Genomic DNA, 25,632 nt, shown 5'->3' on the forward strand with positions numbered 1-25,632 from the left:
GACTGCCACTTGCTCAACCTGTTTTGCGATTGCGTCTGAACTGGACTTGAGCACTGCCAATTGAAACCAATAAAATGCAGAGGTTGGGTCCAGTCCTTCTGTTGCTGTTGTTGCCAGAGTTTTGATTAATTGTATTGTTGGCTGCTGTGAGACAAGACTGCCTTTTCTCGAATTTGAAGGCACCACTGCAAAACTGCAGGGTGGGCCTCAAAGTTCCAGTCCTTCTTCTTTCAAGTCTCTGGCTTACTCTACAATCAACCTCCTGTATTTTAAAAAAACCCTTTCAGAAAAAGGAATGAAAGTGGGCAAAATTGTTTTGTACCATTGATCAAGTAGTGTGGCACGGATTACTCTTTGGACATGATGATGTCATGTTGCAGCCTTGTATTGCAAGCCAAGCAAAAAAATAAGATCACAACCAAGAAATGTGCTTCTGCGCTTTCATTCACACCTGTGGGGGAGAACCTTTCAGACCCCTTCTTTACCTGGTCATGTAGGAGCTGCAACATTGAGATAGCTTGGCCCATCGTACTGCCCTGCTTGCTTACTTTCCATGTGAAAACCTCAAAAGGGAGTTGCAACTGTGTCAGGCATTGACAAGGTCCCATTTGTCTGCATCCATGGTCATAGCTTTACCAACTGCATCCCCTCCTATTTGAATGACATAGACATTAATCTGTTTGTACTTCTGAAACAGATGTTGCAACATGTGATTGTAGGCCGAGTTCCAATGTGTTGCACCTCCTGTATCAGGGCTTTAACTGGTGCTCTAATATTATGCAGAATAATCTGCAACTGGTTCCATGCTTTAAATGAATGGCTGAAATGAGCACAGATTATTTTGAAGGTGGTCAGTATGTTGCTGACTATGCCTACTTTACTGAGGATGTTTTGCACCACCAGGTTGATGCAATGGGCCAAGCACAGGACCCTGAAATAGCCTCCGTCTGTCATGGCCTTGAATATGTTACTGTCCACTGTGTGTGGCAAAAAATCCAATTCTATGATCTCTGGGTCACAGCCATTCATAAACCTTTCTGTTAAATTCCTCTAAGATGTTTACAGGTGTATGCAATTTCTTATTGCAAACATGGCCACTGTTTCATGCCGTCTAATGCTCTTAAAACTTTCTTCAGGGCTAAGACCTGCAGATATATTTTGCTTTACTCCCGCAAAAGAGATCTGGTGTGCAGTCATGCACATGTAATCCATTGGCTGACAATGGGTCCACATGTCTGACACCAGGTGGATGGTGTGAACAAGTCCAGTTCATTTTCTCCCTTACCAAAGAACACAACGTCACCAAGCACAACTTCCATAAAGAGATGAAAGCCATCGCTACCTGGATGAAGAAGAGCTGCCTGAAACTCAGTACTGAAAAAACAGAAGTCCTCATCCTTGGCTCCACCCCATCCACATGGGATGATACCTCGTGGCCTTCGACCCTCAGAAACCCCCCCACACCGACAGACCATGCACGAAACCTCAGCATAATACTAGACTAATCTCTCACAATGAACCGCCAGGTCAATACCGTATCCTTGGCCTGCTTCAACACCCTCTGCATACGTCTGAAAAACTTTCAGATGGATCCCATTTGAATCTAGAAAAATGTTCACGTACCCCCCATCAGTAGCGGACTAGACGATGCCAATGCTCGCCGGATCAACAAGAAACTAATACGCAAACTCCAGACCATCCAGAATACCGCATCTAGACTGATCCTAGACACCCTCTGTCTCAACCACATCACTCAACACCTCCAAGATCTCCACTGGCTCCTCATCATAAGAAGAGAAACCTTCAAACTCCTCACGCACACATAAAAAGGCCCTCCACAATACTGGACCAGCATACCTTAACAACGATCTCTCCTTCCACGCACCCAAGAAACACCGCTGATCTGCTGACCTGTTTCTGGCCACCTTCCCACACATCTACAAGACAGAACTGGAGGAAAGTCCTTCTCTTACCTCACAGCCAAAGTCTGAAATGATCTCCCCCTCTACCTCCTACACTGCTCCTGTTCAGGGAGAACTTCAAGACCTGGTTCTTCGGATGACCCCAGAACTCAATGGAGCCACCCTCCCAGCGCCTTGAGACCCTAGCAAATAAGTAGTTGCGCTTCACCAACTCCTGAATAGTTGATTGATTGAACAAGACTTTGCTGCAAAGCTTTTCCAACAAACTGCAGCCCATTGTTGTGGAGTGGTGTGGCTCACTGGTTAGAGGTGGCAGACCCGGAAGCAGAGAACGGCCCGGGACCAGGGTTCAATTCCCGACGTGGCACAATCGTGGACCAGGGGCAGCGGACTCGATAATTCTCGCCTTGGTGCCTACTCTAACCAGGGATCACACTCGGCAACTCTGGGCATTAGCTTGCCTCATCTCTACAACGGCCCCCCACATTCGCCGGGGATGCCTGGTTTCACCTTGGAGATTCCCAGTAGGGACCATCTCACAGGGATAGCCAGGACGGGTTCCCCAGCGGTCTACAGCGCCACGATGCCTCAGTGCAGCAGTGCGCTTTACAAGACACATACACATACACATTGTGATGCAGCACTGGAACAGCAAATCTGTCAAATAGGTCTGACTTGGTACCATACTGTTTGAGGAGATGGCTGCCACAAAGTAGAAGAATCCCATTCCTTCCACAAAAGAAAAAGTGATGAGTTTCAGCTGTAGCATTTTTGCCAGCTTCCCATTGTATTAACGTGTGGTTGGGTGGTTCCTCTAATATGGCTTCTCCTTCCTAAACATGCCCGTAATAGTAGCCTGAATTTTCTTCTTGTCTGGGGCCACTGACATCTTTTGAGAAGTAGATAGTGGTGGTAGACTCAATGTGCATCATGTTGGGGCAGTCACTATATGCCATGGTGTCTTCATCTTACTCCAAATCTTGTACCAGTGTGAAGTCACAGAGGTGGGAGCATCTGCTGGTGCACTGCTGGGGACATTGCTGCTTTGCATGAAGATTTCACCCTCTTCTTCCTCATTATTATCTTCCACCGTGATTGGACTTGTAGCAATGTTGCCTAGCTCTCCTCACCACCACAACCATGTTCAGCAATTTTTTTTAAGGTGCTACCCCCACTTGATTGTGTGGTGTTTTTTCATATGGGTCCTTTGTCCTCCAGTACCAAAATGTAAACCAGGCTTACCTCAACTAACATTTATATGGCAAGTGGTGCACACTGAAATGTGTTCCCCCTCATTTCTAACTGTAAAAAAGTCCAAAACTGGAGAGGAGTGCTTTTTTACTGTGCCACCGACAATGCCTGAACAAGCACTGGAGGTAGGTGGGCGTGTCATCAATCGCCTCTCTGCTTTTCCTGGCGTCGGGGTTGGTGCAGGTCTCAGCTGGGGCTTTGCAAATATGGGAGCTGGTGTTGGTGCTACATGTACTAAATCCCTTGGAACAGTTAAATAGCAATGTCAGACTCCTCTATGTCACCTTCCACCATGACTGCCTTGTCGTCATCATCCTCCTTATCATCGTCTTACATAATCTTAAATCTTTCGGGAACTTTTCTTTTCCATTGCCTATCCTGTTGTCTCCTGGTCTCCGCAGGAGTCCACTCCATGTCCCCATCATCATCATCAGAAGTGATGCTTGGAGAAATTAGTGGAGTAGTACCCTTCCTTTTTCTTGCTGGAGCTCTGGGAGCCTATGATTCTAAAAGAGGGGGTTCTTGCTCGGTAGGAAGCTCAACCCCCTGTTCTGCTCCAATTTCAGGCAAATGTAGTATTGCTGGCTGTGACTGTGGCTGCTGTCCATAATGCTCTATTTCCTGAAAAAATTGTGTACTACTTTGAGAAAGGGACAAATCCAATTCAACATTGCTACTTGTCGGTGTCAAGATGATTGCAGTGGCTCCCTTACTGACTGCCATGGTCCTGGGCTAATGTTGGGGGGTGGTGCTGTTGATGCAGGAGTACTGCTCCCAGCTTGCTTACCGAAGGTCGGTGCTGCAGCACAAGTTTGCTGATAAAGGTTCTGGTCGGCATACCAGTGGTAGAAATCTGCTTCTTCTCCTACCCACCGGCCACTTTCTTGGCAGCACCTTTCTTTGGGGCCATCTTGAAGCTCATGTTGTGTACAGCTCTTCTGTCTGGCAGTACTGTGGGTAATGTCTCTTCACTTTTGCACTCAAAAGCATACAGGCAAGAAGAACATTGGTTAAACATGGCATTGTTGCAGTTCAATTAGTAGTACAAATTAAAATATCATTTAGTGTAGCTACTTATCTTATTATAAACAATTAACAATATAGTGTATCTATTTGTAAAACCACACCTTTCATGGTGTACACTCAGGTTGGATAAGAAAGAGCAGCAACATACAGATGTAACTGTTTGCTTTATGCGCATCAAGTTGGGATGTGGCACTCAGGGTGGTACAGGTCACAATAGAATAATCCTCAAGCAATGAATGCTGTTGTGCACCTATAACAGACATGGGGTTGATGTTGGATGTTAAAAAACAAATACAATTTAAAAAACAACAAGCACATTTTTTTAATTAAGATACAATAAAAAGAAAAAAACCTAACATTAAAGAAATTCAATCTTTTTTTTATAAATAATGAAAATATCCTCAAGCACATAACTTTTAGAGAATCGTGGCACCCTGACAGAATTGTACTTGAGCGTTAAGCCTGCCCCCAAACTAGAATCCCTCCTGGACCTCATCGAGTCCCCGAAAGACAGGGCCCTGTACTTGAAGTTCAGGTTTGGTACCCTTCCAGTGAACGATTTTAGAGCAGGCTGGAGGTATCTGAGGGGGAGTGACCTGGGGTGTCCGGGCTGTGCCTCCCCTACGGAATCGGTCGCCCATTTCCTTTTCGCCTGCCGAGCGTATGGCCAGGCGAGGAGGAAATGGTTGAAACCCATCTGTTCCAATCTGGGTTGCAGAGACCGTGGGGCGGCGCAGCGTATTTTAGCATCGGAGACCTCGATCCCCAGTCTAATTTGTAAGTAGGCCAAATTCCTGGGTTGTGCCTGGCTGAGGAGGATGAAACTTCCTGGGATGACCCAAGCACAGACTGCGGAACTGCAGATTGCCACCCTGTAATGATGTGTATTCTGTCTTCCTATGACAAATCGTTTTTTATCTGTTTAACCAATATTATTAACTTGTACCATAAATGCATGTATAAGATATTATGGATGGACTATGTTACATATTATACCCTTGTATATATTGTGCAATGTATTTTTATTGGGTGGAGCTTTTCCCCCCCACCCTTTTAAAACTTTTTTAACTGTTTTTATACTTTTATGATATTGTATATCGAATAAAGTTATACATCAGTAAAGGGGCACACTGGTTGGATTCGCAAAATGTCTGCCAGCCATTGCCACATGGTCAACAACAACAACACTGAGCAAGAAGGCATGGGGAACATGGAAGCCTATGGAAAAAGCACACTGGCTTGTTACACAAAATGGCCTCCAGCCACATCGTCATAACAGCAAGTGAGCAAGAAGGCATGGGGAGCAAAGAAGACTTGCAGGCCTGTGGAGAAATCACACTGGCTGGCTACACAAAGAGGCTACCGACCACATGGTCAAATAGCAAGCAAGAATGCATAGGGAACAAAGAAGACATGTAGGCCTTTGGCAAAAACACACTGGCTGGTTACACAAAATGGCCGCCAAGCACATGGTCACATCAACGAGCAAGAAGACATGGGGAACTAGGAAAACATGCAGGCCTATGGCAAATGCACACTGACTGGCTACACAAAATGTCCACCAACAATATGGTGAAACAGCAGGCAAGGAGGCATGGTCACAACAAAGAACACATGCAGGCCAATCACAGAAGCACACTGGGTGCCTGCACAAAATGGCCTTCAGCCTCATTGTTACAACAAGAAGCAATAAAAAGACATGTGGAACAAAGAACCCATGCAGGCCTGTGGCAAAAGTACACTGGCTGCCCGAACAAAATGGCCACTGACCACATGGTCACAACAACATGTAAGCAAGAAGGTACGGGGAACAAAGAAGACATGCAGGACTATGGCAAAAGCACACTGGCTGCCTACAGAAAATGACCACCGACTACAATGTAAAACAGCAAGCAAGGAGGCATGGCCACAACAAAAAAGACATACAGGCCAATGGCACAAGCACACTGGCTGCCTACAGCAAATGGCCACCGACCATATGCTAAATAGCAAACAAGGAGGCATGGCCACAACAAAGAAGACATGCAGGCCTATGGACAATGGCTATACCAAATGCCCCCTGTACAAATGGCATGGGGAACAGAGACAAATGGTGGCCTATGGCAAACACACTCACGCACTGGCCAGACAAAGGAGGCATGGATTGGTAACATAGAAAAAAAGCATTAATTCAGCAATGCCGAAAACTAAAATTAACTGGGATAAGAAATTTTACAACAACACACAACCTCCAAAGGCATCATATATAATTTTCAAACCTATACACTGTTTGCAGAACAAAATGTGAAATATCCCCAAAAAACAAATGATGCAATTCAATCTAATGCCATTTATGGGACTGGTTTCTGGCTAATCAGCCGTCATCAGCCAGGCTAGCTTGAATCCATCAGAAAAAGTGAGCAAGGGATCCACGTCTGGGCACCCACTGCCAAATAAGGGCGAACAAAGCAAAGAAAAACCAAAGGGGATGATGGACGGAGTGCTGAACATTGCAAGCACTCACCCCCAGTCAACTGATCTGGGTTTAATCCATCATCATTCTTTAGCTCCATCCACCACCCCAGTTCAGACAAGCTGATAGCCAGAAACCGGTCCCAGGATGCTTGTTTCCGGTCCAGGGAAGACATGGCTTGGTAGTTCGGGCTGGACTGTTCCAATGAGGCACAGGGTCAGACTGATTTGCATATGGCCATGTCTGATCTGGGGTGGGGAGTGAGCTAAAGAATGATGATGGATTAAACCCAGATCAGTTGACTGGGGGTGAGTGCTTGCAATGTTCAACACTCCGTCCATCATCCCCTTTGGTTTTGCTTTATTTGCCCTAAGTTGACAGGGTATGCCCAGACGTGGGTCTCTTGCTCACTTTGCCACTGGATTCAAGCTAGCCTGGCTGATGACAGCTGATTAGCCTGAAACCGGTCCCAGGATGCTCGTTTCCGGTCAAGGGAAGACATTGCTTGGCACTTTGGGCTGGACTGTTCCCATGAGGCGCAGGGTCAGACTGATTTGCATATGGCCATGTCTGCACTGGGGTGGCGGAGTGAGCTAACGAATGATGATGATTTAAACCCAGATCAGTTGACTGGGGGTGAGTGCTTGCAATGTTCAACACTCCGCCCATCATCCCCTTTGGTTTTACTCAATTCAAAAGACACCACAGAAATAGTTGCACTCATGACTAGTACTGGGCATACTGGCTGGAATTCCCATTGGCATACTAGGCCACATAGTGAATTAAATAAGGTTCACAAACTTATTAAAGCACATGAGAAAAATGTAATGAACTGTTCTACATTTTTCCTTTACAAAAGAAGAACAATTACATGCAAAAAATAATTAGGCCCCTACTAAAACTGCAGGTCACCCACCACGATGGATTTTAAAAATCAAACTAAAGTACAGAAAAATCCTGATGCATTCCCCCAATCAAGCAAACAATACAATGATACATTTGTTTTTCAACTTACTTGTGAAATTCCAAATACAAATCCCTTCAATCCAATGGTATATATGCAGTAGGCAAGGAGAGTGACCCTTCCAGCTCCAAATCCCAATAAAAAGTGACCAGGAACAAAGCACTGGGAGGAGCCTGCTGGACAGGAAAAGGAAGTTGGAATTTCTGGGGCACTTCCCTCCTGTTTGAAAAAAGTGTTAAAAAAATGCTTCTCACAGAAAAAAATCCACTCCAAAATCTTGAGCACAAAAGCTGCTCGAGCACTCCGTTTGCGATTGGCACTAGATTGGCACCATCGTAGCGGGAAGTAGAGCGAGTGAATCTCGAGGGTATCCTGGTACTCGCGATTAAGTGCCAAAGTAAAATTCAAGGACGCAAACGGAAAGAAAACTCTGCTTCGTGCCCAAAATGTAGAATTCAGGAACTCTACGTTCCTCCGAGCAGTGCCTGAATTCCACAAACTCCACAAACAGAGTGGAGTTTGACGCCTGGGCCTTGTTTCATGCTATAAAAATTGTAATTTAAAACACTCTTCAATGGTAAAATATGAATTTGAGTCACAATCCTGAAAATGCTACTTTTATAAAGTTTGGTTATGATGGGTTTTTGGACCCACCTAATCGTGCACTGTTCACTTGGTGCTCCGCACCTTAGAATTTTAACATACTACTGACACTTTTTATGCAATTGTTATTGTTTTTATTCTTATTGCTTCTTTATGTCAAGATACCCTCTTGTTTGTTATTCATATTGGTCATAACAAAAACATTTATTGCAATTCCATTTGTGCAAACATTATTATTTTTACATTTTCACATTTTCAATTCTTTGGCAATTCAAAAATCATATTTTTACACATGAGCCCAATGCATTTCGGCACCTTTGTAGTGCCTTCATCAGGGGAAACTCTGATGTTAGTAGTAGATGTAGTGTATGCTCGCCTCAATTAATCGTGCCCTGTGTAAATCGCTGAAGTCTATGATCTGAGCTCTCTTATCTTCACCACTATTTTCAATCTGGATTGCCAAAACTTCACTCCGTTTCGAAAAAACCGCAGCCCTTTGCTCGCCCTTAACTTTCTACTTTTATAAAGTTGCCATTTTCTTGTCTCCACTATTTGGTACCTGCCGCCTGTATCCTGGGTCACATGACTAGGCGTAGCTGGCCCTTGGTCTTTGTGTATTGCTCCCAGACAGTGAACAAAGGAGAAAAGTTGTTGTCAGGATAGTCCGTCTCTGACTTGATGAGGTGTAGGAACTGCAACCTATCACACTAGCACATCACAAAGGCTCAGCCCAGGACACTCACAAAGGATTGTGTCACTAGTCTTTTGTGTCCTCTGAGACGCTGGGACCAGAGACGTGAGGCAGGAATTTTCAAACATCTCTGAGGGTCAAAGTATCCAGAACCTTCACCAACTTCAAAGTGGGCACCAGGTATGAATAGTGGACCATCAAACCCAACTCTTTAGCATGCTTCTGGAGGAGTGGAAGACTCAGGGCTGCTGTGCTGCTTTGCAAGAAGGTATGCTACTCAGGTGCCATGCTGCCTGAGTGAAAAGGACTTGACCCACTTCTTGAACCCAGGGCCACCAAAGTGACTCTAATGGCTAGTTGGCTGACCTCCTGATCAAAGTGTCAAGGAGAGCACAGGTTCCAATCCCCCTGAACCCAGCACCTGGACTCTGTCTACGTCCAAAGTGCTGCCACCACAGTTTTTGACCTTTGGATGTGAGCCCTAAGGTGCTCTACCAACCCAGCTGTGATCTTCTGAGCAGAACAGACGAAGTACAACATATCTCCTAGCAGCTCCACATCAGAACTACCGCTGAGCGATGCATCCTTGATGCAGGACATAACATCACAGGCCACATCTCTTCAGATGCACCACTGTGTGATGCATTCTACGCACTGGACGGTATACACCTGTTACAAGGCAACTTTTACAACTACCTACTATTACAACGCAACTTTTACAACGCATACCATTACAACGCATTGCGCTGGGGGGCGCTCTAGGATAGGGAATAAGTATAATTTACTATCCAACACCTTCCCTAGTGTCCACGGGGACTGGAGTTAGAATAGTAAATTATACTTACCACTATCCAGCACCTCAAAGCGCTATGCGTTGTAATGGTATGCGTTGTAATGGTCGCGTTGTAATAGTAGGTAGTTGTAATGGTATGCGTTGTAACATGGTACATCCGCACTGGACATCACATTGTAAGCCGCTGTCAACTTTATCCTTTGCTGGTGATGCAGGACATTGCATTGCAGCATGCGGCGCCTCAGAACAACAGCCACACAACTCATCATTGACGCAGGACTTTGCATAACAAGCTCCCATTGAAGCCATCCTCAACTATGATGCAAAACCTCGCATCGCAGTCCACAGCTTCTTTGGAAAAGACGATGTGTGACGCACCTTCAAAGTGGGATTTTGATGTGCTCTGCAACCACGATTTATAGTTCTCTTTTCAGCTGGCCTAACTTGGTCCCTTTCACCGACCCATGCGTCATTGTGCTCACCCTGAACTTGTGACTTTCTCCTGGTCAAGCATGACCAGATAACCCCAGAAGGCAGTTTGTGTTTCCGGGCACACTTAAATCTGTTAAATTGTACATCACTGGTTCTACTGATGGGATTTTTGTTGTTTTGGTTTCAAATAATTGAATACATTTCACTGTATTTATTTGAATAGGTGTGGGATTTTCCTTGTGCTCTGTTTACACTTTATCACTGTTTGAAGTGCTGCATGGAAGTGCACCTAAAGGTGCTCTGACAGCCCAGCTGTGGTCCTGTAGGCAGAACAGACATAGCATGACAACTCTCCTTGATGCCGCATCAGAACTGCCACAGCACGCTACACCCTCAATGCCAGACCTTGCATCATAGACCACAGTCTTCTCTGGACCATCAATGTGCAACGCATCCTCAGTACGGGCTTTCACAATGTAAGCCCCGTGTCAATGGCTTGGTCGACAGTTATGCAGGACTCTGAATTGCAGCCCCACAGGTTGTTCGGAACCACTGATGCACAATGCATCCTTGATGCAAGACTTCCGATCGCAAGCCCCTCATCAACGACAATGATGCAGGGCTGTGCATCACAGTCCCACACCTTCTTCATGACCATTGGTGTGCAACACATCTTTGATGAAGGATTTTGCATTGCAAGCCCCTCATGAATGACGTCCTCAACAACGAAGCAGGACTCCACATTGCAACCCTGGAGCTCCTTGGAAACGCTGCTGCGTGACACATCCTCGATACAGGAACATGCAACACTCCACAACCAGGGTTTAAGGTAGTTTGTTCAGTTGGCCTAACTTGATCCCTATATCCAGTGCTCACCCCATCAGATTTGACCTGAACTTTAAACTTTGTCCCGAATCGGCATGACCAGATAACCACATTTGGCATTTGTGCTTCTGGATAATATCTATGCTTAAATCTTAAAAATTGCATATCTCTTGTCCTACTAATTGAACTTTTGTTGCTTTGATCTCCAAATAATTGATCAAGTATTACTCTAAATTGGTGTGGGATTTTTCTTGTGCTGTGTTTTCACTTTGTTACTGTTTGGAGCACTTCATAAATACTTTACACATTGCCTCTAAGTTATGTCTGGCTGCTTGTGTGCCAAGCTACCTGAGGGTTGGTCACAGGTTAATTTGGGGTTCACCTATGGCTCACACTGACGGAGAGTGTTATTGCTACTTGAGCAGGGATTCACCCCCTCAACCAGTAACCCACTTTCCAAAAACCAGTTACATCCCTTACATTTTCAAGGGTACACAGCAAGTCACCCTGTTACAAGCTGCCCACAATTTGAATCCCAGCTTTTGTCCATGGTTTCTTATTGTAGTGTGCACCAGTTCTTCGTAGCCCGGTAAACATTACAATAGTGCATACTTTTGCCAACAATGCCACATGAGTGGCTGTGGTATATCTCTTCAATTGGTTAATTTTCTCAAGTTGTACCCCCTCAACTTCCGCGTCGCCCAGAATGGCTCTGATCTTTAAACATTCCTGATTCTCTGCTTGCAAAGTCCATCTGATTGGTCACAATGACTATGCTGCACAGCAGAACACCTCCGGATTAGGCTCTCCCATTCCATTTAGGAGCCTAAGCATTTTAGTTATTGACAGTCTCTTTCTCCTGGTTGCCCAAGTAAGTTTGTGAGAAGGATTTTTATCTCCATAAAGAACACTTTTTCAAGACAACAGAGATGGCCAGAAAGTTGAATAGGGATCATGGCAAAACTAACATTTTAGCAATGGCCACCCATATATTGGATGAGAGGGGAAGCCTGGTCCAAAAGAATGCCGGATTATCTTTTTCTAAAGTTTCCCATTTCTAGATGTTCATTTCTGTGATGGATTTGTACCTCCTAAATACCTAAAGGTATTGTGCACCCAATTGAAAGGATAATCTATATATAGTGGGTCAGCTGTATCAAACATTGGAAAGATTGGGTAAAAGATAAGATTTTACCTAATTTACTTTCAACACTGAGAGCAGCCCAAATTTGAAAAATACCTGTATGTCTCTGATAGACTTTGCAAGGGCTCCCTCAAATATAGGGAAATGTCATTTGAGTACCAGAAGCCATATGTGTACTAACGTAGCCAAATCAATGTCACACACTCTTACACTGCCGGTGATCTCTCAGCATTGTTCCTCACCTACACTCTCACAGGCTGCTGAATTATTAGAGAAAAAACAAGGAGGTGGAACTACAAAAAGTAAACAAGACCCAATCAACCATGTTTACTTATGTATACAACTGCCCTTTTGGCTCATGGGACCAGGGGTAGTAACAGCAGAGCAAAGGGTAACAAAGGGAAAGAGAGACAGGAGCAGCTACACCTGGCTACCCTGAATTTATATGCATAATATGTGTTGTTATAAAGGGTCACCCAAACACCCAGCAATGAGTATTAAGGTTTTCTGCTGGACATGACTCCATCCACAGTTTGCAGTTACATTTTTACCTTAAATTTTAAACGACTTGTAAAAATTGTGGGTTGTTTTGGTCCTTTAGTCAATATTGCTTTTTTGTCTTCCTGAAGCCCTTTGCAAAGCCTTCGTTTTTCAGGGTGTATATGATGGGGTTGCACAGTGGAGGAACAGCTGTGTAGATCAAAGCCAAGATCTTGTTTTCTTTTATAGAAACTTTTGAGGTTGGTCTCATGTATGTGGAACAAACAGACCCAAAGAATAAAATAACCACAGTAAGATGGGAACCACAGGTTGAAAATGTCTTGCGCCTACCCTCTATCGACTTCATGTTCTGTATTGATGAGATGATCTTCACATATGATGTGAAGACAATAATTAAGGGTAACAGTGCAAAAAAAGATCCACCAACATAGTTCAGTGTCTCAATACCATGGATGCTGGTGCAAGTTAGCTTCATAAGTGCAGTGAAATCACAGAAGAAGTGGTTGATGGTGTGGGACTGACAGTAGGAGAGCCGAGCGATTAGTATGATGTGTGTAAGCGGGATCAAGATGCCACTAAGCCAACTTCCACTGGCCAGCTGTATGCACATATTTTTGTTCATGATGCTCATGTAATGTAAGGGATGACAGATGGCCACATACCTATCATAGGCCATAACTGTGAGGATAAGAAATTCTGTCCCCGTCAAGACAATAAACAGATATATCTGCAGCAGACATTTGGTGAGAGAAATGGTTGTGCCTGTCTGAAAGAAGTGTATCAGCATATGTGGGAAAGTAACTGAGATGTTAGTGATGTCAATGAAGGCCACATTTATGAGGAAAAAATACATGGGGGTGTGCAGATGTGAGCTGGAGTATACTGTTGACATGATAAGAAGATTTCCAATCAAAGTCATCACGTAAATTGTAATAAATGCAATAAAAAGGGGAACTCGCAGCAAAGGAAGATCCGAAAACCCTATTATCAGGAACTGTTCCTCTGAAGTAAGATTCTCTCCTTCCATTTGTCCAGATTTATTTCCGATTTGAAGGCAGGCTGAAATAAAGCAAAGCAGCAATGTGAATACATCTTTTGACTAGCTGGCTTGACTTTTAAGTTTCTGTTTTTGGTATTCTCCAAAGCTCCTAATTTTATCTTTTGCTAATGATCAAAATACAATGGTTTCTTTCAAACAAGCTAACAACAAATATTGCACAATAATTTGAGTGGGTTTTTATCATTTGTCTTTCAGAGGTAGGGAAATTATTCATTGCAGAATATGTGTGCCTAAAAGTGTTATCTCAGCTTAGATTTTCATGGAACAAAAGATATAAACTGCTGTGTACTCTTTAATATATGGTATTCTATTGTACAAATATATCCACAAAATTTAGATTTGGAGAGAGTATAATATGAATAATTTCTATCAGTAAAGGCTTCCCCACAAGATTATTCCATGAAAAGAAGGTAGACATATAGCATGAATTATACCCAGTAGGAGGTACTTGTTCTGGGTACAATACTACTTTCTGTGGTATGTCTTCACTCTGACTTTTTTTTGTTTCATCCCTGACTCCACATCTGTGTGTTTTTTTTATTTATTTACTTTTGTTTCAAGTGAGATTTTGTGTTATTGATTTTTGAACTTCTTTTTTCATGGATTGTATCTGGGCTGTCTGTCTCTCTGTCTCTATTTTTGGGGTTTTGTTTTGAAGATTGAGACACAGTACACATCTGATGCAGGTTCACTGATGATGTAATTGTCCTCGCCATCCAATCTATTTCAAAGAATAGGCCATTGAAGCTGGAGTGTGGAGGTCAAATATATCCTCCCTACTGAGACAGGATGACTTGTGAATCAGTGTGGTCCAAAAATGGGAAGCAATATTGGTATAAGGTGTAAATAAAGCACGTACAACGGATGGTGCAATATTTAATGCTGGGTGATGGACTGGAGACACTTTTCTCGCAAAGGATTAGATATGCATGAGATAGCAAAGTCCCACGAAGGAAAGCATTCAGTACAAAGTGCACAATATAAAAGGGGACCTAGTTTTAGCCATTAATTTGTTTTTCTCTGGGTTTTGCATATCCAAAATATTTCAAGAATAACCTACTATCAAACATAATATTGAAAGTTCCAAAAAGAAGATGCAGCTTCTACAAACTAGGCAGAAGAGACTCAGATTTTAGCAAGTCTCCACAGGGCACTTTAATTGACGATGAATTGTTCTAATATTTTCAAAATGCATTGCAGTAACTATCAATGCCTCGAATCAGGCTGGTCTGGAGGAGAGTGTAATAAATAGTATTGTTGTATTTATGGTTATTGCCGAAAGGGGCTTAAAGTGCGGATCTTGGTTGATTTTCGGTGCCAAAATCCACATGTCTCCTTATTTACCTTTCATTTCCCCCTAATATATGACGATAGGTAACTTGAGTATGACTGTTAATCACTAACAATATTTGATGAAACATTCCACCATAAACCTTCCATGTTTTAGTTAGATCTATTCTGGCTCAGAAACACATCTACACAAATTGAGATTTTATTTCTCATCTCCATTTGATTACAGATGTGGGGTTTTGTTCTGATAATCACTTAAAGGGTCATTCTTTTAGTGCCCCCATGTCTTCTGCAAAGAACTGTTGCCTAAATGAAAATGTAAGTGGTCATGTTTCTTATAACTAGAAAATAATTTGAACATTTATAGGTAGGTGTAGTGTTTCCAGGATTTCTATTGCAATTCAAAGTGGAAAATCTACTTTTCTAACTCTTTTGAGCAGAGCTGTAAGTAAAGCAGACAATCTAACTGGAGCCAAGGTTGTGACCTGCTTGGACGTGTTACTTGGTGGAAGGTGCTACCATTGTGTGCCAAGGTTGTGACTTTGGACGTGTTACTTGGTGGAAGGTGCTACCATTGTGTGCCAAGGATGTGACCTGCTTGGATGTGTTACTTGGTGGAAGGTGCTACCATTGTGTGCCAAGGTTGTGACCTCGGACGTGTTACTTGGAGGAAGGTGCTACCATTCTGTGCCAAAGTTGTGACTTTGGACGTGTTACTGGGTGGAGGGTGCTACCATTGTTTTCCAAGGTTGTGACCTGCTTATGAGGTGTTACTTGGTGGAAGGTGCTACCACTGTGTGCCAAGGTTGTGACCTTGGATGTGTTACTTGGTGGAAGGTACTACCATTGTGTGCCAAGGTTGTGACCTTGGACGGTTTACTTGTTGGAAGGTGCTACCATTGTGTGCCAAGGTTGTGACCTTGGACGTGTTACGTAGTGGAAGGTGCTACCATTGTGTGCCAAGGTTGTGACCTTATATGTGTTACTTGGTGGAAGTCGCTACCATTGTGTGCCAAGGTTGTGACCTTGGACGTGTTACTTGGTGGAAGGTGCTACCATTGTGTGCCAAGGTTGTGACCTTGGACTTGTTACTTAGTGGAAGGTACTACCATTGAGTGCCAAGGTTGTGACCTTGGACGTGTTACGTGGTGGAAGGTGCTACCATTGTGTGCCAAGGTTGTGACCTTATACATGTTACTTGGTGGAAGGTGCTACCATTGTGTGCCAAGGTTGTGACATTGGACGTGTTACTTGGTGGAAGGTGCTACCATTGTGTGCCAAGGGTGTGACCATGGACGTGTTACTTGGTGGAAGGTGCTACCATTTTGTGCCAAGGTTGTGACCTGCTTGGACGTGTTACTTGGTGGAAGATACTACCAATGTGTGCCAAGGTTGTGACCTTGGACATGTTACTTGGTGGATGGTACTACCAGTGCTTGCCAAGGTTGTGACCTTAGACGTGTTACTTGGTGGAAGGTGCTATCATTGTGTGCCAAGATTGTGACCTTGGAAGTGTTACTTTGTAGAAGGTGCTACCATTGTGTGCCAAGGTTGTGATCCGCTTGGACGTGTTACTTGGTGGAAGGTGCTAACATTGTGTGCCAAGGTTGTGACCTGCTTAGACGTGCTACTTGGTGGAAGGTGCTACCATTGTGTACCAAGTTTGTGACCTACTTGGAAGTGTTACTTGGAGGAAGGTACTACCATTGTGTGCAATGGTTGTGATCTTGGATGTGTTACTTGGTGGAAGGTGCTACCATTGTGTGCCAGGTTTGTGACCTGCTTGGACCTGTTACTTGGTGGAAGATGCTACCATTGCGTGCCAAGGTTGTGACCTGCTTGAGCGTGTTACTTGAAGGAAGGTGCTACCATTGTTTGCCAAGGTTGTGACCTTCTTGGACATGTTACTTGGAGGAAGGTGCTACCATTGTGTGCCAAGGTTGTGACCTGCTTGGACATGTTACTTGTTGGTAGGTGCTACCATTTTGTGGCAAGGTTGTGACCTGCTTGGACGTGTTACTTGGAGGAAGATGCTACCATTGTTTGCCAAGATTGTGACCTGCTTGGACGAGGTACTTTGAGGAAGGTGCTACCATTGTGTGCCAAGGTTGTAACCTTGGACGTGTTACTTGGTGAAAGGTACTACCAGTGCTTGCCAAGGATGTGACCTTGGATGTGTTTCTTGGTGGAAGGTGCTACCAGTACGTGCCAAGGTTCTGAACTTGGACATGCTACTTGGTGGAAGGTGCTGCCATTGCATGCCAAGGTTGTGACCTTGGATGTGTTACTTGGTGGAAGGTGCTACCATTGCGTGCCAAGGTTGTGTCCTTGGACGTGTTACTTGGTGGAAGGTGCTACCATTGTGTGCCAAGGTTGTGACCTGTTTGGACGTGTTACTTGGTGGAAGGTACTACCATTGTGTGCCAAAGTTGTGATCTTAGACGTGTTACTCGGTGGAAGGTGCTACCATTGTGTGCCAAGGTTGTGACCTTGGACGTGTTACTTGGTGGAAGGTGCTACCATTGTGTGCCAAGGTTGTGACCGGCTTGGACGTGTTACTTGGTGGAAGGTACTACCATTGTGTGCCAAGGTTGTGATCTTAGACGTGTTACTCGGTGGAAGGTGCTACCATTGTGTGACAAGTTTGTGACCTTGGACGTGTTACTTGGTGGAAGGTGCTACCATTGTGTGCCAAGGCTGTGACCATAGACGTGTTACTTGGTGGAAGGTAGTACCATTGTGTGCCACGGTTGTGACCTTGGATGTGTTACTTGGTGGAAGGTGCTACCATTGTGTGCCAAGGTTGTGATCTGCTTGCACGTGTTACTTGGTGGAAGGTGCTACCATTGTGTGCCAAGGTTGTGACCTGCTTGGACGTGTTACTTGGAGGTGCTACCATTGTGTGCCAAGGTTGTGACCTGCTTGGACGTGTTACTTGGTGGAAGCTGCTACCATTGTGTGCCAAGGTTTTAACCTTGGATGTGTTTCTTGGTGGAAGGTGCTACCATTGTGTGCCAAGTTTGTGACCTTGGACGTGTTACTTGGTGGAAGATGCTACCATTGTGTGCCAAGGTTGTGATCTGCTTGCACGTGTTACTTGGTGGAAGGTGCTACCATTGTGTGCCAAGGCTGTGACCTTGGACGTGTTACTTGGTGGAAAGTAGTACCATTGTGTGCCAAGGTTGTGACCTTGGATGTGTTACTTGGTGGAAGGTGCTACCATTGTGTGCCAAGGTTGTGACCTTGGACGTGTTACGTGGTGGAAGGTGCTACCATTGTGTGCCAAGGTTTCGACCTGCTTGGACGTGGTACTTGGTGGAAGGTGCTACACTTGTGTGCCAATGTTGGGACCTGCTTGGACGTGTTACTTGGTGAAAGGTGCTACCATTGTGTGCCAAGGTTGTGACCTTGGATGTGTTACTTGGTGGAAGGTAGTACCATTGTGTGCCAAGATTGTGACCTTGGACGTGTTCCTTGGTGGAAGGTGCTACCATTGTGTGCTAAGGTTGTGTCCTTGGATGTGTTACTTGGTGAAAAGTGCTACCATTGTGTGCCAAGGCTGTGACCTGCTTGGACATGTTATTTGGTGGAAGGTGCTACCATTGTGTGGCAAGGTTGTGACCTTGGACGTGTAACTTGAAGGAAGGTGCTACCATTGTGTGCCAAGGCTGTGACCTGCTTGGACATGTTATTTGGTGGAAGGTGCTACCATTGTGTGCCAAGGTTGTGACCTTGGACGTGTAACTTGAAGGAAGGTGCTACCATTGTGTGCCAAGGTTGTGACCTGTTGGACGTGTTACTTGGTGGAAGCTGCTACCATTGTGTGCCAAGGTTTTAACCTTGGAGGTGTTACTTGGTGGAAGGTGCTACCATTGTGTGCCAAGTTTGTGACCTTGGACGTATTACTTGGTGGAAGGTGCTACCATTGTGTGCCAAGGCTGTGACCTTGGACGTGTTGCTTTGTGGAAGGTAGTACCATTCTGTGCCAAGGTTGTGACCTTGGATGTGTTACTTGGTGGAAGGTGCTACCATTGTGTTCCAAGGTTGTGACCTTGGACGTGTTACTTGGTGGAAGGTGCTACCATTGGGTGCCAAGGTTTCGCCCTGCTTGAACATGGAACTTGGTGGAAGGTGCTACAATTGTGTGCCAATGTTGGGACCTGCTTGGATGTGTTACTTGGTAGAAGGTGCTACCATTGTGTGCCAAGGTTGTGACCTTGGACGTGTTACTTGGTGGAAGGTGCTACCATTGGGTGCCAAGGTTTCGCCCTGCTTCGACGTGGAACTTGGTGGAAGGTGCTACAATTGTGTGCCAATGTTGGGACCTGCTTGGACATGTTACTTGGAGGAAGGTGCTACCATTGTGTGCCAAGGTTGTGACCTGCTTGGACATGTTACTTGTTGGTAGGTGCTACCATTTTGTGGCAAGGTTGTGACCTGCTTGGACGTGTTACTTGGAGGAAGATGCTACCATTGTTTGCCAAGGTTGTGACCTGCTTGGACGAGGTACTTGGAGGAAGGTGCTACCATTGTGTGCCAAGGTTTTAACCTTGGACGTGTTACTTGGTGAAAGGTACTACCAGTGCTTGCCAAGGATGTGACCTTGGATGTGTTTCTTGGTGGAAGGTGCTACCAGTACGTGCCAAGGTTCTGAACTTGGACATGTTACTTGGTGGAAGGTGCTGCCATTGCATGCCAAGGTTGTGACCTTGGATGTGTTACTTGGTGGAAGGTGCTACCATTGCGTGCCAAGGTTGTGTCCTTGGACGTGTTACTTGGTGGAAGGTGCTACCATTGTGTGCCAAGGTTGTGACCTGCTTGGACGTGTTACTTGGTGGAAGGTACTACCATTGTGTGCCAAGGTTGTGATCTTGGACGTGTTACTCGGTGGAAGGTGCTACCATTGTGTGCCAAGGTTGTGACCTTGGACGTGTTACTTGGTGGAAGGTGCTACCATTGTGTGCCAAGGTTGTGACCGGCTTGGACGTGTTACTTGGAGGAAGGTGCTACCATTGTGTGCCAAGGTTGTGACCTGCTTGGACATGTTACTTGGTGGAAGCTGCTACCATTGTGTGCCAAGGTTTTAACCTTGGACGTGTTTCTTGGTGGAAGGTGCTACCATTGTGTGACAAGTTTGTGACCTTGGACATGTTACTTGGTGGAAGGTGCTACCATTGTGTGCCAAGGCTGTGACCATGGACGTGTTACTTGGTGGAAGGTAGTACCATTGTGTGCCACGGTTGTGACCTTGGATGTGTTACTTGGTGGAAGGTGCTACCATTGTGTGCCAAGGTTGTGATCTGCTTGCACGTGTTACTTGGTGGAAGGTGCTACCATTGTGTGCCAAGGTTGTGACCTGCTTGGACGTGTTACTTGGAGGAAGGTGCTACCATTGTGTGCCAAGGTTGTGACCTGCTTGGACGTGTTACTTGGTGGAAGCTGCTACCATTGTGTGCCAAGGTTTTAACCTTGGATGTGTTTCTTGGTGGAAGGTGCTACCATTGTGTGCCAAGTTTGTGACCTTGGACGTGTTACTTGGTGGAAGATGCTACCATTGTGTGCCAAGGTTGTGATCTGCTTGCACGTGTTACTTGGTGGAAGGTGCTACCATTGTGTGCCAAGGCTGTGACCTTGGACGTGTTACTTGGTGGAAAGTAGTACCAATGTGTGCCAAGGTTGTGACCTTGGATGTGTTACTTGGTGGAAGGTGCTACGATTGTGTGCCAAGGTTGTGACCTTGGACGTGTTACGTGGTGGAAGGTGCTACCATTGTGTGCCAAGGTTTCGACCTGCTTGGACGTGGTACTTGGTGGAAGGTGCTACACTTGTGTGCCAATGTTGGGACCTGCTTGGACGTGTTACTTGGTGAAAGGTGCTACCATTGTGTGCCAAGGTTGTGACCTTGGATGTGTTACTTGGTGGAAGGTAGTACCATTGTGTGCCAAGATTGTGACCTTGGACGTGTTCCTTGGTGGAAGGTGCTACCATTGTGTGCTAAGGTTGTGTCCTTGGATGTGTTACTTGGTGAAAAGTGCTACCATTGTGTGCTAAGGCTGTGACCTGCTTGGACATGTTATTTGGTGGAAGGTGCTACCATTGTGTGCCAAGGTTGTGACCTTGGACGTGTAACTTGAAGGAAGGTGCTACCATTGTGTGCCAAGGCTGTGACCTGCTTGGACATGTTATTTGGTGGAAGGTGCTACCATTGTGTGCCAAGGTTGTGACCTTGGACATGTAACTTGAAGGAAGGTGCTACCATTGTGTGCCAAGGTTGTGACCTGTTGGACGTGTTACTTGGTGGAAGCTGCTACCATTGTGTGCCAAGGTTTTAACCTTGGACGTGTTACTTGTTGGAAGGTGCTACCATTGTGTGCCAAGTTTGTGACCTTGGACGTATTACTTGGTGGAAGGTGCTACCATTGTGTGCCAAGGCTGTGACCTTGGACGTGTTGCTTGGTGGAAGGTAGTACCAATCTGTGCCAAGGTTGTGACCTTGGATGTGTTACTTGGTGGAAGGTGCTACCATTGTGTTCCAAGGTTGTGACCTTGGTCGTGTTACTTGGTGGAAGATGCTACCATTGTGTGCCAAGGTTGTGATCTGCTTGCACGTGTTACTTGGTGGAAGGTGCTACCATTGTGTGCCAAGGCTGTGACCTTGGACGTGTTACTTGGTGGAAAGTAGTACCATTGTGTGCCAAGGTTGTGACCTTGGATGTGTTACTTGGTGGAAGGTGCTACCATTGTGTGCCAAGGTTGTGACCTTGGACGTGTTACGTGGTGGAAGGTGCTACCATTGTGTGCCAAGGTTTCGACCTGCTTGGACGTGGTACTTGGTGGAAGGTGCTACACTTGTGTGCCAATGTCGGGACCTGCTTGGACGTGTTACTTGGTGAAAGGTGCTACCATTGTGTGCCAAGGTTGTGACCTTGGATGTGTTACTTGGTGGAAGGTAGTACCATTGTGTGCCAAGATTGTGACCTTGGACGTGTTCCTTGGTGGAAGGTGCTACCATTGTGTGCTAAGGTTGTGTCCTTGGATGTGTTACTTGGTGAAAAGTGCTACCATTGTGTGCCAAGGCTGTGACCTGCTTGGACATGTTATTTGGTGGAAGGTGCTACCATTGTGTGCCAAGGTTGTGACCTTGGACGTGTAACTTGATGGAAGGTGCTACCATTGTGTGCCAAGGCTGTGACCTGCTTGGACATGTTATTTGGTGGAAGGTGCTACCATTGTGTGCCAAGGTTGTGACCTTGGACGTGTAACTTGAAGGAAGGTGCTACCATTGTGTGCCAAGGTTGTGACCTGTTGGACGTGTTACTTGGTGGAAGCTGCTACCATTGTGTGCCAAGGTTTTAACCTTGGAGGTGTTACTTGGTGGAAGGTGCTACCATTGTGTGCCAAGTTTGTGACCTTGGACGTATTACTTGGTGGAAGGTGCTACCATTGTGTGCCAAGGCTGTGACCTTGGACGTGTTGCTTTGTGGAAGGTAGTACCATTCTGTGCCAAGGTTGTGACCTTGGATGTGTTACTTGGTGGAAGGTGCTACCATTGTGTTCCAAGGTTGTGACCTTGGACGTGTTACTTGGTGGAAGGTGCTACCATTGGGTGCCAAGGTTTCGCCCTGCTTGGACATGGAACTTGGTGGGAGGTGCTACAATTGTGTGCCAATGTTGGTCCCTGCTTGGATGTGTTACTTGGTAGAAGGTGCTACCATTGTGTGCCAAGGTTGTGACCTTGGACGTGTTACTTGGTGGAAGGTGCTACCATTGGGTGCCAAGGTTTCGCCCTGCTTCGACGTGGAACTTGGTGGAAGGTGCTACAATTGTGTGCCAATGTTGGGACCTGCTTGGACATGTTACTTGGAGGAAGGTGCTACCATTGTGTGCCAAGGTTGTGACCTGCTTGGACATGTTACTTGTTGGTAGGTGCTACCATTTTGTGGCAAGGTTGTGACCTGCTTGGACGTGTTACTTGGAGGAAGATGCTACCATTGTTTGCCAAGGTTGTGACCTGCTTGGACGAGGTACTTGGAGGAAGGTGCTACCATTGTGTGCCAAGGTTGTAACCTTGGACGTGTTACTTGGTGAAAGGTACTACCAGTGCTTGCCAAGGATGTGACCTTGGATGTGTTTCTTGGTGGAAGGTGCTACCAGTACGTGCCAAGGTTCTGAACTTGGACATGTTACTTGGTGGAAGGTGCTGCCATTGCATGCCAAGGTTGTGACCTTGGATGTGTTACTTGGTGGAAGGTGCTACCATTGCGTGCCAAGGTTGTGTCCTTGGACGTGTTACTTGGTGGAAGGTGCTACCATTGTGTGCCAAGGTTGTGACCTGCTTGGACGTGTTACTTGGTGGAAGGTACTACCATTGTGTGCCAAGGTTGTGATCTTGGACGTGTTACTCGGTGGAAGGTGCTACCATTGTGTGCCAAGGTTGTGACCTTGGACGTGTTACTTGGTGGAAGGTGCTACCATTGTGTGCCAAGGTTGTGACCGGCTTGGACGTGTTACTTGGAGGAAGGTGCTACCATTGTGTGCCAAGGTTGTGACCTGCTTGGACATGTTACTTGGTGGAAGCTGCTACCATTGTGTGCCAAGGTTTTAACCTTGGACGTGTTTCTTGGTGGAAGGTGCTACCATTGTGTGACAAGTTTGTGACCTTGGACATGTTACTTGGTGGAAGGTGCTACCATTGTGTGCCAAGGCTGTGACCATGGACGTGTTACTTGGTGGAAGGTAGTACCATTGTGTGCCACGGTTGTGACCTTGGATGTGTTACTTGGTGGAAGGTGCTACCATTGTGTGCCAAGGTTGTGATCTGCTTGCACGTGTTACTTGGTGGAAGGTGCTACCATTGTGTGCCAAGGTTGTGACCTGCTTGGACGTGTTACTTGGAGGAAGGTGCTACCATTGTGTGCCAAGGTTGTGACCTGCTTGGACGTGTTACTTGGTGGAAGCTGCTACCATTGTGTGCCAAGGTTTTAACCTTGGATGTGTTTCTTGGTGGAAGGTGCTACCATTGTGTGCCAAGTTTGTGACCTTGGACGTGTTACTTGGTGGAAGATGCTACCATTGTGTGCCAAGGTTGTGATCTGCTTGCACGTGTTACTTGGTGGAAGGTGCTACCATTGTGTGCCAAGGCTGTGACCTTGGACGTGTTACTTGGTGGAAAGTAGTACCAATGTGTGCCAAGGTTGTGACCTTGGATGTGTTACTTGGTGGAAGGTGCTACGATTGTGTGCCAAGGTTGTGACCTTGGACGTGTTACGTGGTGGAAGGTGCTACCATTGTGTGCCAAGGTTTCGACCTGCTTGGACGTGGTACTTGGTGGAAGGTGCTACACTTGTGTGTAAATGTTGGGACCTGCTTGGACGTGTTACTTGGTGAAAGGTGCTACCATTGTGTGCCAAGGTTGTGACCTTGGATGTGTTACTTGGTGGAAGGTAGTACCATTTTGTGCCAAGATTGTGACCTTGGACGTGTTCCTTGGTGGAAGGTGCTACCATTGTGTGCTAAGGTTGTGTCCTTGGATGTGTTACTTGGTGAAAAGTGCTACCATTGTGTGCTAAGGCTGTGACCTGCTTGGACATGTTATTTGGTGGAAGGTGCTACCATTGTGTGCCAAGGTTGTGACCTTGGACGTGTAACTTGAAGGAAGGTGCTACCATTGTGTGCCAAGGCTGTGACCTGCTTGGACATGTTATTTGGTGGAAGGTGCTACCATTGTGTGCCAAGGTTGTGACCTTGGACATGTAACTTGAAGGAAGGTGCTACCATTGTGTGCCAAGGTTTTAACCTTGGACGTGTTACTTGTTGGAAGGTGCTACCATTGTGTGCCAAGTTTGTGACCTTGGACGTATTACTTGGTGGAAGGTGCTACCATTGTGTGCCAAGGCTGTGACCTTGGACGTGTTGCTTGGTGGAAGGTAGTACCAATCTGTGCCAAGGTTGTGACCTTGGATGTGTTACTTGGTGGAAGGTGCTACCATTGTGTTCCAAGGTTGTGACCTTGGACGTGTTACTTGGTGGAAGGTGCTACCATTGGGTGCCAAGGTTTCGCCCTGCGTGGACGTGGAACTTGGTGGAAGGTGCCACAATTGTGTGCCAATGTTGGGACCTGCTTGGATGTGTTACTTGGTGGAAGGTGCTACCATTGTGTGCCAAGGTTGTGACCTTGGACGTGTTACTTGGTGAAAGGTAGTACCATTGTGTGCCAAGATTGTGACCTTCGACGTGTTACTTGGTGGAAGGTGCCACCATTGTGTGTCAAGGTTGTGACCTTGGACGTATTACTTGGTGGAAGGTGCTACCATTGTGTGCTAAGGTTGTGACCTTGGACGTGTTACTTGGTGGAAGGTGCTACCATTGTGTGCCAAGGTTGTGACCTGCTTGGACGTGTTACTTGGTGGAAGGTGCTACCATTGTGTGCCAAGGTTGTGACCTTGGACGTGTAACTTGAAGGAAGGTGCTACCATTGTGTGCCAAGGTTGTGACCTTGGAAGTGTTATTTGGTGGAAGGTGCTACCATTGTGTCCAAAGGTTGTGACTTTGGATGTGTTACTTGGTGGAAGCCGCCCGGATTTTTCACTCAATGAACACCTAATTTTTGAGCTTTTACTGAGGGAGAGCCTCATATGCTGGGACTCACCCACAGTGAACTCATGATGAAATAGACTGC

At 45.8% G+C, this 25,632-nt stretch overlaps 1 protein-coding gene across 1 annotated transcript; it reads right to left on the reverse strand.

The window, feature by feature from the left end:
* Nucleotides 1-12,704: 12,704 nt before the first annotated feature.
* LOC147700630 (olfactory receptor 5V1-like) lies at nt 12,705-13,631 on the reverse strand. Its single transcript, XM_086929147.1, has one exon. It carries the CDS (start codon nt 13,629-13,631, stop codon nt 12,705-12,707), a length of 927 nt encoding a protein of 308 aa, XP_086785273.1.
* Nucleotides 13,632-25,632: the final 12,001 nt, after the last annotated feature.

The sequence above is a fragment of the Lissotriton vulgaris genome, chromosome 7, assembly GCF_964263255.1.
Source record: "Lissotriton vulgaris chromosome 7, aLisVul1.2, whole genome shotgun sequence".
Lineage (NCBI taxonomy): Eukaryota > Metazoa > Chordata > Amphibia > Caudata > Salamandridae > Lissotriton > Lissotriton vulgaris.